The sequence below is a fragment of the Arvicanthis niloticus genome, chromosome 13, assembly GCF_011762505.2.
Source record: "Arvicanthis niloticus isolate mArvNil1 chromosome 13, mArvNil1.pat.X, whole genome shotgun sequence".
NCBI lineage: Eukaryota > Metazoa > Chordata > Mammalia > Rodentia > Muridae > Arvicanthis > Arvicanthis niloticus.
Genome location: NC_047670.1, coordinates 47,197,819 through 47,216,107, shown reverse-complemented (window position 1 = coordinate 47,216,107; position 18,289 = coordinate 47,197,819). Strand labels below are relative to the sequence as shown.

General features: G+C 41.8%; 1 protein-coding gene across 5 annotated transcripts in view; it reads left to right on the top strand.

Moving 5' to 3' along the window:
- The window catches only part of Col22a1 (collagen type XXII alpha 1 chain), a 235,361-nt gene that overhangs the window by 194,622 nt on the left and 22,450 nt on the right, over positions 1-18,289 (top strand). For all 5 annotated transcript variants that reach the window (XM_076911446.1, XM_034516770.2, XM_076911443.1 and 2 more), the window contains 6 exons: positions 930-983; positions 6,313-6,366; positions 10,476-10,529; positions 15,275-15,319; positions 15,969-16,022; positions 17,939-17,992. In XM_076911446.1, the coding sequence (XP_076767561.1) occupies positions 930-983; positions 6,313-6,366; positions 10,476-10,529; positions 15,275-15,319; positions 15,969-16,022; positions 17,939-17,992 (315 nt within the window). The remainder of the gene's footprint in view (positions 1-929; positions 984-6,312; positions 6,367-10,475; positions 10,530-15,274; positions 15,320-15,968; positions 16,023-17,938; positions 17,993-18,289) is intronic.

Below are 18,289 nucleotides of genomic sequence, written 5' to 3'. Positions count from 1 at the left end.
GTCTAAAAACCAGCCATTCAGTTTATATGCAGTGCAAATATAGCTTAATAAGAGACGTGTGTTTTGGTTCCCTGATGGGACCATTTTTGTAAAATCCATATAAATGTGGAATAAACACTTTTGTTTGTTTTCACTTACATTTTGAGAATAAAATAGTAACCCTTTAAAATATCACTTTATGTCATTAGAGTGTTAAGCTTGGCACCAGAATCTTGCCCTGCAAAGGCACTGTGAGGGAGTTAAAAAATCACCAAGAGTCCTTCATACTCATGGCAGGAACGTGGGGAGATAGGAAGCTGAGCAGTATGATCAGAACAGTGGCAGCTCTATGCCTGTCATGAATAAACTGGGAAACAAAGTGCTAATTGATGCAATTTGGCAAAACAGACTTTGAAAATAGCATACTTTTTTTTCATGGAAGAGATAATGACTGGTAGCTATTTCTGGATAAAGGTTTGGGAATCTCTGGGGAAAGTGCACAATGAAAACAATAAAACTATGGATCACACAGGCCCCTGGGTCAGCCTTTCACTTGAGCTGGTTTCTGTAAGTACGGCACCCCAGGATCCTAGGCTATGCTGTGGGAAGAGACAGATGTTGGGATGGATGTGGAGCCATGTCTTGTGAACTGCAATGCCCCAAATATTCTACAACCATCTGAAGTTGGTTTCCTTGAGTCTCTATAATGTAGACTATGTCTACCTTCACCAGCATTGTGTGAGCATGCTCTGTTGAAGATAGAAGCCCTTGAGAAGCCCATAGCCTCTGAAGCAAGGAGGTTGCAGGAGCTTTTAACCAAGCCCCTCCCATCTCACAGGACAACCTCCCTGTTAGATTTATTTCTAGAACAAGCTGGAAATAAATGTTAATAATGTTCCTTTCCAGCTGACCAAAGATTTCATGATGTTTTTATGTTTTGGCTGTTTCAGGGCAAAGAAGGCCCTCCTGGTCCCCAAGGGCCATCTGGCATTCCAGGAATCCCAGTAAGTACCACTTTAAAGAATCTGGTTTCTCCGCAGAAAAATATGTAAACAAAAACACATTTAAGCCATGTGTGGTAGTGCACATCTATAATCCATCCCACAACTAGGGAGGTGACACAGGATTTAAGGCTAGCCTGAGGTAAGGGAGATAGAATCTTAAAAAATTCTCTCCTTTCTCCTAGTAAAATGCATTGTAAAAGCAAGGTTTGGCCACTAGTCAAATTTATGGTATTTTAGAAAATTAGAAGAAAACTAAATTTTAACCTAATTATTCTGGGAGTCTAAACTTGAGTGGAACACATTTTAATCTCAATTTATCGCTAAAAATTGGTGGTTTCTAATTGATTTAAATAGTTCTTATTTTCTCTCTCATATAGTTACACAAATATACACATTCCTACACGAATCCCTACATACACAGACATATAAATGTTTTTATTTACAACACTGCTGTTACATATTCATAAAATTTGCATATAATATGTAATGGATACTGCATTACCTGTGATATTTCTCTGTTGCCTCATAAAGCATGCAGGTAGCAGTTTCACATGAAGAGCAGTTCTCTGATTCCTTTAGAATGACACCCTAGAGTGGAGTTTAATTGTTATATTGTAAATATAGCCAAGGTTTTTTGATACATGCTGCAAAATGACCTCACACAAATGGTTGCTCTCAGCTCTGCAATTTAATATACACCCCAGTAGGGCTGAGATCTCTACTTATACTAATTGTCTGTCTAGGAAATCTTTTTCTCATGAGAATGAGCTCTTGTGATTGACTGCCCACAGCATCCCACTCCTGTTCCTGAAAATGTGTTCCTTTATTCCAGCCACACTGATTTTCTTTTGCCTCCTAGAACACATTATAGTCCCTCCTGCCACAAACAATCCCCTCTGTGCCACAGGATTTTGTGTGTGCACTTTTGTCTTCCCAGAATAATTTCTGGTTACTCCTCTTCACTGGTTGATGCTCTTCAAGTCTTGGGTACTGGGAATGGATCTTAGAGTTTCATATTTACTAGGCAAATAAAATACTCTACCACTGAGTTAAATCCTGATACCCTAATTCAATTCGCCTTCTGGTTTCTTCCTTCTTGGATTTATTATGTATATATGTGTATGTATGTAATCATAAATGTATGTGTATGTAATCATATATGTTCACACACATATATGTATTTGTTGTTGTTATATTTACTGACTCTGATCAGACCTAGTATATTGAACATGCCAGGCATTTACAGCCCCATGGTTGAAACCTTTGGTCTTAAATCCAGTCCCAGCTCAGGTATTCATTCCTGTTTTCTTCTCAGCCATAGTAAATTCCTAGTCTCTTTCTTTTGCATCTGAATCTCCACTCTTCCTATATACTAGATTGGGGAATGTAAAAAACAAAACAAAACAAAACAAAACAAAAAAAAAAACCAGATAGTTGGGAATTGTATTATGTATGTTTCAGTTTCTATGATGAGGGCATCTGCTTAAGTTCAGCCTTGGGTCCCCACACAGCAATGAGTAATAAAAGAAATGTGAGAGTGGGCGAATAGCTTTCTGAGGTCCCTTCCTGCTCAACTGTGTACCAGGCATGGCCACAGATGGAAGAATCCTCTCCTGGGCAGCTGCCATGAAAACCATATGTGACCATTCACACTGTAACCTGTTGATGTCCATAGATCTGAGGTAGCAGTGTGGAGCTTATATAAACTACAGTATTGGAGACTGGTGTGTCTTGTAGCTCATGGATGAATAGTAATTTGATTCTATAAATGATAAATTAAAGGAAATCTCCAGTTTGGGTTTTGGACCTACCCAATATAATTAATATAGGACAAAACTAAAGACTAGAAGCCATAGAAATAATCCTATTGTCCAATCCTTTTCCTCACTCTTCTCCTGTCTGACCTTTAACACTGAGGTCAAAGATCTTACTCCCCACGTTGTCTCTACTTATTCAGCCCTCTCTTCCCTTTCAGTGTAACCCTAATCATATAACTACCTTTCTAGTGCCAGTTCCCACCATTATACCAAGACTGGGCTTGCACTGGCTTCTTTCTGCCCAGAGCTGTGGGCCCTCTTCCCTGTGGCTTTTGTATAAGGGACATAATAAGGTTATGGGTTCTCTCTTAGTCCACATAACCCAGCCCTCCTTCCTCTCTAGCTTATTTTTATCCATTTCTCTTAACTCCTTTCCCAGCAGCACAAACACTTCAGCTACTTTTCTTTCCTCTATCAAGGAAGACACCTCATTTCTATCTGATACCCTTTTTTACCTTCTACCTGGACAGTGAGGATCACTGGCTTCAATATGCATGGAGGTCATCATGGTTTGCTGTGTACATAGAAACTTTCACACATGAATGTATCTCATTCATTACTAAGCCACACCATCAGACATCATGTACTTCTGAGACATGCCCATGAACTTGCACTAGACTTAAGACCAGAGGCTGGGAGATGACTTATCTCTTAAGAGTGCTGGCTGTTCTTCTAGAGTACATGAGCTCAATTGCCAATGTCCACATCAAGAAGCTCACAACCAACTGCAATTCTAGGGGATTCAATACCTTCTTCTGGCTTATGTGGGTATTCATACAGACGTGGCAGCAGACACATGCATATACATTAATAAAAATAAAATTAAAAATGAAACCCACATTTAACACCAGGTTTTGAAAGCCCTATCATGGAACTAGCTGTGAACATCTTTTGTTTCTCTAGCCCTCTTCATCCAACTTCCTTAATGGTGCCAAGTTAATACTTTCTCAATCTGGGCTAAATGGTGGGATAAGGCAAGTGAGTATCAGATTAATGATAGCAAGCTGCCGAACCACATAGTCAAAGTCCCAGTTTTACAGTAGACTGAAGTTACATAAGAAGACAATTCAAAGAGGTAGAATCATTAGTATAGAAGAAGATACACTACGTTATACACTGGACTGTAGGGAATCAGGGATGGATAACCCAAGCTGGAGTAATGACACTACTAGAGCTTCCTGAAGGAGGTAATGGGAGAATCAGTTAAGGTCAAGTTATATATGTAGAGAAAACTGACAGGCTTAATGAAGAAGGTGTGACAGGTTGAAGCAGTTGCAGACAGATGTGACTATATACATGAATTGCTGATGGGCAGAATTTAACCCCTTACACTTCTGTTACCTGCTATGAGGGTTGCAAGAGTCACCAAGCTCAATAACATCTGAGAACCAACACCAGAAAGTAAAACAATGAATCTCTCCATTCACTGAGGGCCATCTCCTTGCTTGCTGCATCTGTGTTATATCATCAAATCTTTACCCTGCAGTAAAGACACAAGTGTATCCATATTTACTCAAAAGGAAGAAGGCATGGTTCAAAAGGTTAGGAACTGCCCATCCAAGCAGCTTCCAAAAGCCAGCTTTCCTGTCTTGAGAACCCCCATTTATATCTTAGACTACATAGGAGGCCACACCTACCCCTACCACCAGAACACTGTAAACTCATTGCATTCAGGGACCAAAGGTCACACCAGAAGTCCCCAGACATTGCCTTCTCTAACCTGAGTTTGCTGGTGTCCTTCTTTTTAAAAATCTCTATCAAAATGCCTGTATAGCTATCTGGACCTTCCTTCCCATGGCCTCTGTGTGTAAGGAGGAACAATTGTAGAGTTGAACTTTTTAATCTTTACATCTTTAATTAAAATTTAGTTACATCATTTCCCCTTCCCTTCTCTCTCTCCTATAGCTCTTTATACCCTCCCACTGCTAACTGTCAAATTCATGCCCTCTTTTTCTCTAATTATTGTTGCTTCACATATATATGAATATATACATAGATCTATATATGTGTACATATATCTATACACATATACACATACAAATATGTAAGCATACACACCCCCACTCCCCACCTCCACACACACACACACCACACTGAGACCATTTCTTGTTGATTAGCTTATATGTATATGATTTAAAAGCTGACCATGTGGTATTGATAGTCAGTGTCACCATCCCTGGAGAAGACTAATTCTCTCTTCCAGCATTCCTTAGTTCCCTGTAGTTCTTTGTCTGGTAGGGATTCCCTGAGGTTTCTTCCTTCCACGTTAGTATGTCTGTTGGTGTCACTGGCTCTTGGTTAGGCTGCTGTACTGTTGTGGCATCATTGGTGAAGCTTCCTTGTCATTTCTAGGAGGTATAATTTTACAGGAGATTTCCTGGTTCTCTGGCAGGCAGTGTCTTTCTGCTCTTTTTTTTTTTTCTGTGTTCCCTGAGCTTTTAACCACAGAGGAGAGGGATCCATGAGTTCCCTTGTTTGAAGTTTACATAGTGATGCTGGGAGCAGCATTCATAAAACATAATAGGTCTCAATGAAGTGAGCAGTGGCACAGCAGGCTGGAGAGGGAAAACATTCTGATCACTGCTTGCAGCAGTATGCTCCATGCCCATGCACTACAGGCTAAGGGCAGTAGTGGAGAAAGGGCACGCTTTCTACAGCAGCCATGTGGCTGCCTCACTGGCTGGTGCTAGTGTTTTGCTGCATTGCAAATAGTTACTTCTGATTCAGCAGGGCACATTTATCCTTTTCTTTTTAGGTTAAGAGGCACCAAGAGGCCAAGGTCTTATACCTCAGAGGTGCAAGTAAAATTTAAATCCTACTTAACTGAATTCTTTTTTTTTTTTTTCTCAGCTTTGCTACTTTATTTTGGTTTCAGGTGGCCTAGGAGTGCACTGTCCTTTGACATATCTTTGGCATCTTCTGAGACCCTGACTATGTACTTATCTATAAGATAAAAATCAAGATTACTGTCTTCGCATCTAGAGAGGAGATCAGCTGGGGTGGAGGGACTAGAGAGAAAATCGTAGTTTGGCTTTGGGAAGAGAAGTGTAAGTCACTGGACTTTCTAGGATCAAGCAACCCCCAACCCTCTTTCCCCACACCTCATACTGCCTTAAGGGCACTGATAAGTATTTTTCTGTGTGATTTCTTCTTTCTTATTGCACACACCCTGTCAACTTACTCATCAAAAAGGCCCACAGGGAGGACCACAGTGGCAGCTGTTGTAGATAAATAACAGAAATCAAGATACAATTGCAAAATGACCTGCATTTCGGGATGTCAATTTCTGACTCAGAAACCCACTTCCAGACTCTAGAGGTTGGAAGAGAATGGTCTGCATTTCCAGATGTCATGTTCTGACTCAGAAACCCACATCTAGACTCTAGAGGTTGGGGTGATACCACTGAACATAAGGCTGCTACTACACAGATGTACATGGGGTTCCTTCAGATTTGTCCTTCCTGTTTGTTAATCTTCCATGACCTAATAATCATTTTGAGTTTATCTTTCAGGGAGAAGAAGGCAAACAGGGCAGAGATGGAAAGCCAGGTCCCCCTGGAGAACCGGTAAGGGACTCTACAATTGCCCTCACTCTAAAACCATCCATTCTCAGCTCTTCTGAGATCTTGAAGGGCTCCTACGATCCACACTCACAGTCATGTCCTATGTACCACTTCCCTTTCTTCTCATAGTTCTGCATGGAAACCAGCCCTGCTTTGCAAGTGACAAAACTGTATCTTAGGTTAGTAAGTCGACCAGCCAAAGTCACATAATAGTCTGAGCTCCTGAGTTGTCTTGATAGGCCTACACCTGGATGACTTATCTATGACCGCAAAGTCCTTTCCTAGGACTTGGAGAGGTCTCTTGTTTTGATTCAGGGTTCTGTGGTGGTGGTGGTGATGTCATTGGTGGAGGTCGTAGTGGTGGTGGTGGTGGTGGTGAACATGTAGACTCCACAGTTTCTGGAATCACTCTTGTCTTCACAAGTTTAGAGCTGTGGTGTGGCTCAGTGGAGTGATTTCCTATCATGCAGAGCCCTGGGTCCTCTACAGCAAACAGAAACAATGCAACACAAAGCAAAGTAATACTCAAGCAAATCACATACTTAGTAAGGAAGGCAAAGGGCTGCAGGGATAGGGAGAGAACTGGGTTCTGCCTACACTTCCCTAGTTACATAACAGAAGCACCTCTATTACAACACTGGGTGGTTCAGAGAAGAGTGAAGGCTCCACCCATGAAAGGATGGTTTTAAAGGAAGGGAAGAGTCAAGGGACTTTATACCCCATAGGGTTTTAGTTACTGTTTGTTTGAAAGGTTTATTTTTTATTTATTGCATTTGCTTGTTTATTTTTGTATGTGTGAATAGTATACAGGCAAAAATCAGAGGTCAGCTTGCAGAAACTGGTTCTCTCCTATCATGTGGGTCCCAGAGATCTAACTTCGGTTGTCAGGCTTGGCAGCCTTCACCTTTACCTGCCAATCATCTCACTGTTCCCCTTTCCCTATTTTAAATTAATTTAATTGTCAGTTTAATTAATTACTAATTAATCGATATATATATATATATATATATATATACTATGACAGTGCAGTGCCATGAGGTGGGGCAGAAATTGGCATCATATCCCCTGAAATTGAAGTTACAGGCAATTGTGATCTACTTGATGTAGGTGCTGGTAACAATACTCTGATCTTTCAGAAGAACAGCAAGAGCTCTTACCAGCTCAGCCATCTCTCCAGCCCCACCTTTTAATATTTTAAATTGATGTTTATACATTAAATATTGATAGAACTACATTTAATATAAAAATGAAATTATTTTATGCCCAGTACCAGCAGTAACAATAGCATCAATGTGGTTTTGGATGCTGGAGTTCCTCCTCGTAAGCTGTGTGACCTTGAGTAAGTTGAATAGCTTCTCTGAACTTCAGTCTCCTTCAGTTAGGTGGAGGGTAATATACTAACTTGCTAGAATTCATGGATCAAATGAGGTGAAGGATGTACAGCACACTAGGTTTATCTAACTCTTAATTATTTTAGTGAGGTTTTCTTTGCAACTGCTCTACTTTCACTCCTGGTGAGGTCAGAACTGTGGAGCCTTTACAGCCACTAAGTGGGATTATATAAAAGTTTTTTTTCTAGTGAGGTTCATGGTCCGTTTAATTTGCTTGGCCATAAACTATTATGACTCATTCCAAATCTCACACGGCTTGCCCGAAGCACCTTCTTCATCACTTTATAACGTTTGTCAGTTGCAGCAGCTCAAGTTTACTGCTGAGGGAAAGAAAAGGAGCCTTTTCCAGAGAACAAAGTGGGATGCTCTATGGAGGTGCCCAAGGAGGCAGATGGAAGACAGAGGGTGGAGGAACTGGGAGGGGTGCACAAGGGATAGAGAGACGTTCTTGGGAATACCTGGGGCCAGGAACAGCCAGACCATCATCTCATTTTCCAATTAAACCCCAGTAAAGCCCGGGGTTACAGATGTTCTTGTCCCAAGATGAGGAAACTGGTGATACACACAGGCTAATAGCTAGACCAAGGTCTTTCAGCTGGGGAGTGAAATCTCTGGGAATCAAATCTCTGAGGCTGACACAGAGTTCAGTGCACAGAGCTCAGAGCCATGATCCACCTTTGGGCTGAATGAACATTGTCCCTACAGCACAGGGTCACTAGTCTTTGCTCCATCGGTTTATTGAATGCCTGCTCCAGGGACTGTCATTGTAATACAAGATCAGTCCTATTCTGGGCAAGCAAGGATCACACAGGTGATAGCTGCTTCTCATGGAACAGGTCATCCTCAGTGATCCCACAAAGGCAATGGGACTCTGGGACCCTGAGCTATTCCCCCCTGAGCCCTCCTTCTGGCTTGCTGTAGAATTTCACTGCAGAGACATCTTCTGTTTTATTCCACTGAGATGTTTTGGGAGAAAGTTGGCATAGACAGCTGGAGTCTGGGATCCCCTGAGACCTTGACATAGAGACAAGGAAGGAATCCTACCAATTGAAGCCCCTATAGAGTGAGGAGACAAATGGGATCATGGGGAGAGAAGGTCATAAAAGATAGGCTGGTGCCTCCAGAGACAGCTAATATTCAGCTTCTCTCCTAAGAAACTGTAAAGAGTGCACTGAGAATATCTGTATCTTCCAAAGCAGTAGGGATGCCCTTATACCTGAAACTGGGGTATGAGGACAGGGAATGGGAGCTGGTGGTACATGGCTCTTCTCCACTTTGACCTATTCTCCTAAAGGGCTGTACATGAAGAAACAGACAGATGGGCAGATAAGAGGTTGATGGTAGCCCAATGGATGGATGAACATTTCAGTATATAAATTAAAAAGACAGACATTTTGAATTGCCTGTGGTTTAATGTTTTAATAAGATATAGTTGAGTATCCCTCGTTGTTTAAAAAGAAGTCCAGTTTCAGTTATCATATCAGTTACAAGCCTCACTCTGTGTCCTCGAAAAGATGACTTAACCTCCCTGTGTCCCATGTGGTTTTCCTAAGAAGCATATTTCATTGGTTCCCAGTGAGGATCCATCAGGATTCCAAACATCTTAGTTGTGTCTAAAGCAGAGATAACCCTCAATTGATAATGGCTGTTTGTCTGCTAGTAACTGGGCTAGCACTGGTAATCACCTTGATTATGAAGCAAAGGTCACCTATAAAGGTGGACCATCTGGAAGTTAAAACTGTAGGAACAGATGCAGGGACGAAATGGCAATCCGACACCTGGATAAGCCAGGGCAGAAAGCAGGAAGAAAACATAACTGCACAACCAGCCTTTGATCGCTGGCTTTCATCTGAAATATCTCTCTAAATCTAAGAATGCCCCATTCCCTCGCCCTTCTTCATGAGAACTCCATAGAAGTCCTCAGATTTTATATTGTATAAAAATGAGGTGCAGGGAGATTAGGAAGGGCCATGTTCTCAAGCTACATTGAAAAAAGATCCAGATCTGGCTCAGTTGCCCATCCAACAGTCTCCTCTCACCTCTCTCTCTGTATCCTCCCCCCCACCTTCGAGCCTTTTGTCTGGACCCCGGCTGCTTTCCTTCATGTCTTGGCTCAGTCTGGCGTAATGCCAAACTGTGGGCAATAATTTTATGTAGCAAATGTTCCTTTGTGTTCCTTTGTATCTGAGTACATGGGGTGTGGGGAGGGCTGCATGAATCAGATCACAGGCCTCTGTGAGTGGTGTCACTGGGGCCCGAGAAGAGCCCCTGCCTGGGTGTCAGGAAGCTGAGGTATTCTTTAGCTTTGTCCTTAGAAGCCTAGTAAAATGAAACAGCTTTGATCTCCAATGTGCCCATTGGAAAAGTGTAATGGTTCATAGCCACCTTGAAGTGCTTTTATGAGTCAAGTCATTAATAACTAAGATGGTTTTATAGTTTCTCATCAGGCGAAAGCACTCTGACAGTGAAGGGGCCCTGTGAATCATTCATCAAGGTATAGGGCTTGAACTGTCATCACCACAGGAAAACTAGGAATACACCAGGCCTGAATGTACTCTGGAGCCTGAACTAGAGGAAATACATGAGAAATGCTAGAGTCAGGGCTGATATCCTGCTTGACCAGAGGCATGTGGGAATGTGGTGGTATGAAAGGCAGGCACCAAAATATCCGAAGATCCTGAAGTTGAGAGCCTGAGTCTTTTCTTTTCTTCCTCAATTCAGGGCAAGACAGGAGAGCCAGGCCTATCAGGAGCAGAAGGAGCCAGAGGTCCACCGGTAAGTGCAGGTCCTATGTTGTCCCCAGGAAAGTGTGCAGGGTTTCTGAGTTACAGAAGTCTGTTTCCCAACCTTCTGATGCTTGTGGTACCAATTCTGCTTTCTGTGCAGACCGACCAATCAAGCTTTTATCTCCCAGATTGTGAGCCATCCCATGCCAGTTAGGATTTTCAGCTTTCTTCATTATTTCTCTCTTTATCCCAACTTCCATGTTCTCCACATTGAATAATTGAAAGAGAAACAAGGGTGTTTCATTTATTTCGGTTTTGTTGTTTGTTTGATTCTTTCTTCCTTTCTTTCTTTCTCTCTCTCTTTCTTTCTTTCTTTCTTTCTTTCTTTCTTTCTTTCTTTCTTTCTTTCTTTCTTTCTTTCTCTTTTTAGAGACAGGGTTTCATGTAACCTGGGCTGGTCTTGAACTCACTATGTTACTGAGAGTGACCTTCAACTTCTGCTCTTGTATCTGCCTTCTGTTTGCTGGGATTGCACGCATATACCACCATGGTGTGTTTTCCAGGGCTGGGGATGGTAACCCAGGGCCCTGTGCTTACTAGGCAAACACTTTCTTACGTGCAGTACACCCCCAGCCCCTTCCTCTAGTGCCCTAACTAACCCTTTTCCAGTTGTGTAAGTCCATTCTAACTATCCGGGATAGTGATGGAGATACTAGGAAGAAAGTCAAGAGTTGTTCAAGGATGAACCTAAGTTGTTTCTGATTATACAGCAGAGTACAGGACAGTTAGCATTTTCCATGTGCTTTTTCTTTTTATATTAAAATAGAATTTTATACAATAAATCCTGATCATGTTTTTCCATCCTTCAGTTCCTCCCAGCTCCTCTGATCTCTTCAGCTACCCAAATCCACCCCTCTTTTTGTCTTTCATTAGAAAAGAAATAAGCAACTATAAAACCCCAAACAAACAAACAAACAAACCAGAATAAGGCAAAACAAATGGGAAAAAAGAACCAAAGAAAAAGCATGGGAAACACATAAAGATGCAGAGACACACATCTGCACACATAGAAACCCCATAGAAACACAAAATCAGAAACTATAATATATAAGTAAAAGACCTGTGAGATTTAAAAAAATGTCCAAAAAAACACTATAAGGGAAAAAAATCCCTTCAAAAATTCATTGATTTTATTTATGTTAGCCATCTACTGCTGGGCATGGCCACCCTAAAATGTGGTTTGTATACTCAGAGACTTCACTGGAGAAAACTAGTTTTTCCTTTGCAAGAGGTTGTCAGCTGGAGATAGCATCTGCATTAGAGATGGGAACTTGTGTTTACTTCCACTCTTAGTTCTGGGACCCCCATCTTGTTTAGGCAGTGCAGGCCATGAGGTCACTGCCACAGTCACATATGTGTATCAGCCCTGTGTCTAGATGGCCTTGCTTCCCTGGTGTCTTCTATCTCCTCTGGCTCTTACACAATCTTTCCAACTCCTCATCTTCAAAGTTCCCTGAGCCCAGAGGACAGGGATTTGATGGGGATATCTCATTTAGAATCGAATGCTCCAAGGTCTCTAACTCTCTGTGGATCTTTGTATTTGTTCCCATCAACTGTAAGGGGAAGCTTCTCTAATGGTGGCTGAGCAAGACACTGACAAACTACTATAGGAGAATGTCATAAAAAGTTATTTTATTGCTGTGTTTCTTTAACAGAACAGTAACATTTGGTTTTCTTCTATGCCCATGACCTATTTATTCTCAGGTTCTTAGTCATCTGAGCAGTGTCGGGCATGGACTCAGTCTCATGGAGTAGATTTTAAATCCAATCAGACTGTAGTTGGTAACTTCTACTACTTTTCTGCTACTATTGTACCAGCATATCATGAGAGCAGGTTCCCACTGTAGATCAAAGGGTTTGTAACTAGGTTGTTAATATCTACCTTTCGCCTTTGATAGTGTGCAGAGCGCCTTCCAGTACATGAATGTTATTCCATAGATTTGGAGGCTCTAGGAAGGGACAAGTTTAACTTCTCTGTGTTCAAAAAGTTCAAAAAGTTGTGTAGGTTTATGGTTGTATATCAGTTCGTGGAGAGAAATAAATAGCTTTGGGGGGTTTGAGGGTTTCTATAGAGCACCTTTGACAAACAACTCAATTAGATATGACCTATTCCTGGTACTGCAGATTTTATTCAATGGTGATAGACATCTAGTTGGGGCTTTGTCTCCTCCAGTATTTGGTGCTTCCATTTACATTCTTTTGTATATGCATATATTCTAAGACGCACCTACTATAGTATGATTTTGTATGACCCCTCAAAATGGCCCTTAGTTTTAGCAGTCTCTTCCTATATATCCTCCATTACCCCATTCCCATTTTTCTTCCCTCTCTTTTTAATGCTTTCATTCTAGCCCCCCACCCCATCAATTTATAACTATGTATTCTATTTTTCTCTTCCTTGGGAAGTCCTTCCCTCTCTCGAATCCATTACTTTACACCTAACCTCTATGGTTATACGGATTGAAGCTATATTTAATTTATATCTAGTTATAGCACTAAATATAGGTAATTTCCTATAATAAGAAAGTGTTTTAAGATTTTAATTTTAAGTGCTTTATCTCTTCATGCTGCTGAAATTTTAATATAATTCCTTAATTTTCAAAAAAAGGTGATGATGTTTAATGAAAATCCTGAAACCCAATTATCCATCAAGAAGCAGCAGCTCAGAACACAGCCTCTGTTTCCTTCATGCTATTTTTCTTTTGAAAAAAAAAAATCAATAAGTCATCTGGCTACTATTCATTAAGAAAGAAACAAAACATGAAAATCAATGTTCATTTTCTCCAATCTCCCTGCTTCTCCTGTGTACAGCAGGAGGAACCCAGTCATGGGGATGAATGTTACAGCCCGCAGAGATGAAAAGCACACATCCTTGGCTGGTTGTTTTTCCCAAAACATACTTTAAGTTGATAGTCCCATTAAGTCCTTTCATAAGGCATTTTAAATATGGCAAATGGTTGCTTACTGTGACTCGGTCTCTTCTATAATTGATTCTGGTAAATAATGCTCCAGTTTTATCTGGTGGCTCCTGGCTTACAGGAATCAGTGGGGCTCCTTGTCAGCTGGAGAGACCCATTTGCTGGGACTTGCCTTAAGAGTTAGATCCACTTTGGCACTGGGAATTTCAAGGTATGGATGCAGTTTAAAGACTTAAGCTGGTGAATAAGGACTGTTCCCCTGATTGTTTTCGCTGAGCCAGAGCAAAGCTTTGAAGGATGGCATGAGTTTGGAGAAGGATATACCTGGGTCCTTCCTTTGTGATTTCCTGATCAAATGGGGCTTTTCTGGACCTCTGCTTCCTATGTAATGGGAATAATAGTAGGTGTCACACCTGTGCAACAGCTGTAAATGCTAGCCAAGAGGAGGGTACCTATGAATTGTCAAATGCCTAGCAGTGCGAGGCTCCTTTGCTGGGGCTTTTGTCCTTAATTTATGGGATGAGAGGAAGTTAGAGTTCCTTCTTTGGGTCCAGCTGGTCTTGGGATTAAGTTATTTAAAGAAGGTTTTAGAACCTTACCAAGTTCTGAATAATTAAAGAACTTTGCTGTATTCATTCTGGACAGTGAGTCTACAGAAATGGGTCTTAGCTTCATGTTCATGTGTGGAAACTCAATCCTAGTAAAGAGATGTGAAGCATCTGAGTCCCAAGGCTGCAGAGCAGAGCAGAGCCTTGATTTATACCCCCAGCCCATGGTCTGCTCTGAAGCATCAGATTCAGGGGCACAGAGGGTATCTGAAGATAGTAAGAGAGAGGTAGGCAGGGTAATATTTTTGTTATCTTAGCTATAGTAAGGGCTCCAGTGGCAAATACCCTTTCTGAGGTGACATAGACTGGTTGAAACTGAATCTAAATCTTATATGACTCCATATCCCTCTTCTCTCCTCCCCTCCTTCACGTTTCCTCATCAATGGCTACTATGTTCTAACAGTTCACTGCATCATTCGGAACAGATTGTCACTGAACTCCATTTATAAGCCCAGATTTAGGTGAAATTCTCATACATTTGGACTGAGGCTTCCTGTCCACTGACCCTACTGGATCTTAGAGGGACCACATTATGCCACCTCATTCTACTGCCTCATCCTCTAGAGGACAGGAGATTGAATATTCTAATCAGTCATAGTGGCTGCAGATGCACAAGATACAGTTTGCAGTTGTGACCTTAATACCCTGGAGGGTCTTTTAGGATGGAGTTCTCCTTGGGCTTTCTTCTCCCTAGTTGTATCTTCATTTGCTTGGGTCATCAGATGAAATCAGAGTGCAGCCTCGGGGATAACTCAGGTGGTAATGAAACTTGATTCCATGGGCTCTCTGTCATCCTTGTGTTGAGAATGGCCACGGAGAGGCAGTCTCTCTATCAGATGGTTCTATATGTAAATCATGGTACCTGTACACTATTGGAGTGATATTCAGGACTGAGCTCAGGTTCTTTAATAAAATGGGGAAAATAGAACCCATGTTTCAGGGCTTCAAAACCATGAAATGAGCACTTTTAATGTTATATCACTATGCAAAGTGGCTCCCCATATTGAAGACCTTCTTTCTTCCCTGCTTCTTACCTCTCCTTGCTTTTCTTCCTGACACCCCTAAACTGGTGACAAGTGAGAGGCAATAGGGTGAACCAAAGCTTGAAGATGAGATGAAGCAGGACATCTTCATGACCCTCTGCCTTTTTGTTCCCTCAGACTGTTGTTTGATAGAGCAATTCCATAACTTGATCATATTTCTTCCAGGGCTTCAAGGGACACACAGGTGATCCTGGCCCACCTGGTCTGAGGGTAAGTAGGTGACACTCACAAGGGAGAAGAGTCAGTGTTTTGTAGTATATCACCTTGATGTTTTCTATTCAGGAAAAACAAAAGACATACTAGCATGGTGTCATAGCGGGCTTTACGCATGGTCCCCAAGCCCCATAAAATAAGCCATGGTGTTAGGCTTAGTTCAGAAGAGCAACCTGGTCAGAGTTTATGGGTGATTTTTTTCAGGTTATAGAGAGTGTGTATGTTAACACATAGGCCTCTTCTTAGATGGGGAGTCCCTAGAGCCTTTTATAATGCTTTAACACACATCTCTTCCAAATACCCCAAATGAAAAAGACTGATGGGCTAATGGTTGGATTCTCTGAGTGTCCTGGATAACTAGGACAGAACTATGCTATAGAGAGAAGCCAGGGATAAGCAAGTAACAGGGAGGCCTCAAACAGGCTCGTCTGACCCATAACCTTGTATTTTTCCTGCTTTCCCAGTTGGGGAGGCACTCAGGGCTCCACATACTCTCCCAGGATCTACAGTTCTGTTGCAGGGGCTGCCATACCCCATAGGGGACACTTCTGTCTGATAGCCTTTTTGGTCTCTTTCTCTCTTCCACAGTTTCAGATGCTTTTTGTTTTAGGTGGTCTTGTCTCTAACAGCAGTTTCTTGTTCCTAGGGAGAACCCGGCATGACAGGCCCCCCTGGAAGGGAAGGATCACCAGGAAAAGATGTAAGTCAGGTTGCCTTGGCCTGCAGTGATTGAGAGAACACAGGAGGGGCACCCAGGAACCCTACCATAGTGGAAGATGGCAGTTCTGTGAAGGATTGGAATGCCACATAATTGCTTTCTTTGAGACTTGAGCTTCTTCTGTCATTGGGGTCAACCTGTATCTCTCAGCTGATGGATGCTTTTCTGGTTCATCTGATTTGTCTAGTGTCCAATGATGGTTCAGTTAGATCTATGTTACCTGATTTGTGAGACATTTCATGTTTTCTCCTAAATTGTTTCTCCATCTCTTGATTGTTTTGGTTGTCACAGTAATTATTAATCCCTTAAACTCTCCACTACCATCGATATTAAGACTTGCCATTACAACCATTATCATTGCCACCATTACATTTACCCCCATTATGTTTCTCGGCATTATGATTACCACCATTTTTAACACCACTGCATCACATTCTCATCACTACTACCATTACTATGACTAATAATATCACCATCACCACCACTTCCATCACTAATTATAGCACTTTCATCATTATCAACAACAACAACAACATCAATACCATCATGACCAGCAGCAGCAGTAGTGATAGCAGTTGCTGCTCCTACTGCTGTTTGAGCTGTATCTTACCTTAGACAGCTTAGATGTCTCGTACTACTATTTGTTCTTGAAATTGGGACAGAAAAGGTAGAGGTTTTCTCTTAAAGACACAAAAGAGAATACTGTAGTCTACAGACTCAGAGGTAGAGGGAGACATCCTGGAGCTAATATTTGTAGCTCACCCTCTATGCCCATTTCCCAAGACTTGATTACTTGTTTCACATGAAATTTTGCAGGATGACTTGACATTGGGTATATAGATTGATCTCCTAGAAATGGTAAGCTTGTCAGATTCATGGAGATGGGGTCCTGAGGTCTCAAGTGGTCTCTTTCTAGACATTTACATCTTTCAAAAACTTTTATATGAACCTACATAGCAAGTGGACTCCTCTTGTTTCTCCTGATGCTCTACCTTATTGGTTATTTAGGGTATCTGATTTGAAGGATCTAGAAGAAATCACATGGGAAAGTCAATCTAGTTCCCTTGCTCTCTCCTAGATGTTTGTCCTGGCTAGTTTTGTGTCAACTTGATATATGCTAGAGTCATCCAAGAGGAAGGAGGGAACCTCAGCTGAGAAAATGCCTTTATAAGGTTGGGCTGTAGGCAAGGCTGTGGGGACATTTTCTTAATTCGAGATTGATGTGGCAGGGCTCAGCTCATTGTGGGTGGTGCTATCCCTGGGCTGGTGGTCCTAGGTTCTATAAGAAATTAGGCTGGAGCAAGCCATGAGGAACAAGCCAGTAAGAAGCACTCCTTCATGGCCTAGGCATCAGAGTTCTTGCCCTGATTGCCTTGGGTGATGGACTCTGATAAAGAAGAGTAAGAGAAACCCTTTCTGGCACGTGTTGGTTTTGGTCATGGAGTTTTATCACAGCAATAGTAATCCTAAATAAAACATGGTTATAAAAACCAATCTAGTTGGTGGACCCTGTGAGACTGCCTGAAACAATGTATGAGTCGATGGTGCTGTTGGGTGGCAGGCTTCATTCTGTGGTGAGCCTGGCAGGAATGGTTCCAGGTTATTATCCAATAAATCTGTCATTTTGACTTCTCTTGGTTTGAGATGTGACCACATTAAACTACCAGAGAAACTGGCCTGAACCAGTAAATAAATATACTCATTTACAAATTTGAACTGGAAAGCGACTCCTCATCTGGGTGAAACAAATTTATGCAATTTTGAAGTACTTGACATTCTAAAGGAAGTGTCTAGACACACCACTGGGTTCCTGGGTCTGTTGGTGAAGTCTGATCCAAGCTGGACCTTAGTCATCCTCCTGTGTAGCTCTGTGGTTTTATTACCTTTCTTTATTCCAGGGAGACACAGGACCTGCTGGACCACAGGGTCCTAGAGGAGCAAGGGGACCTCCGGTAAGTGTTGCTTTGAGACTAGCTTGTTGTACAGTTCAGCCGAACTGTCACCATAGTGATGTTTGCTTGTTTCACCGTCGTGTGGATAACTGCATCATTTTAAAACTCTGTGTCATAGAGGATGTTAAACAGCCACTGCCCTCTGCCCCGAGTACCTTCCTGTATTTACCCCAGGGCAAGTCACTGACAGTCTACCCAGTTCCTGAAGTCAGGAACTGGCATGCTTTTAATTTGGTACCATTGCATGAATTTATACATGTACCACACATGGGATTCCTAGAAGTGCCACAGGTGATA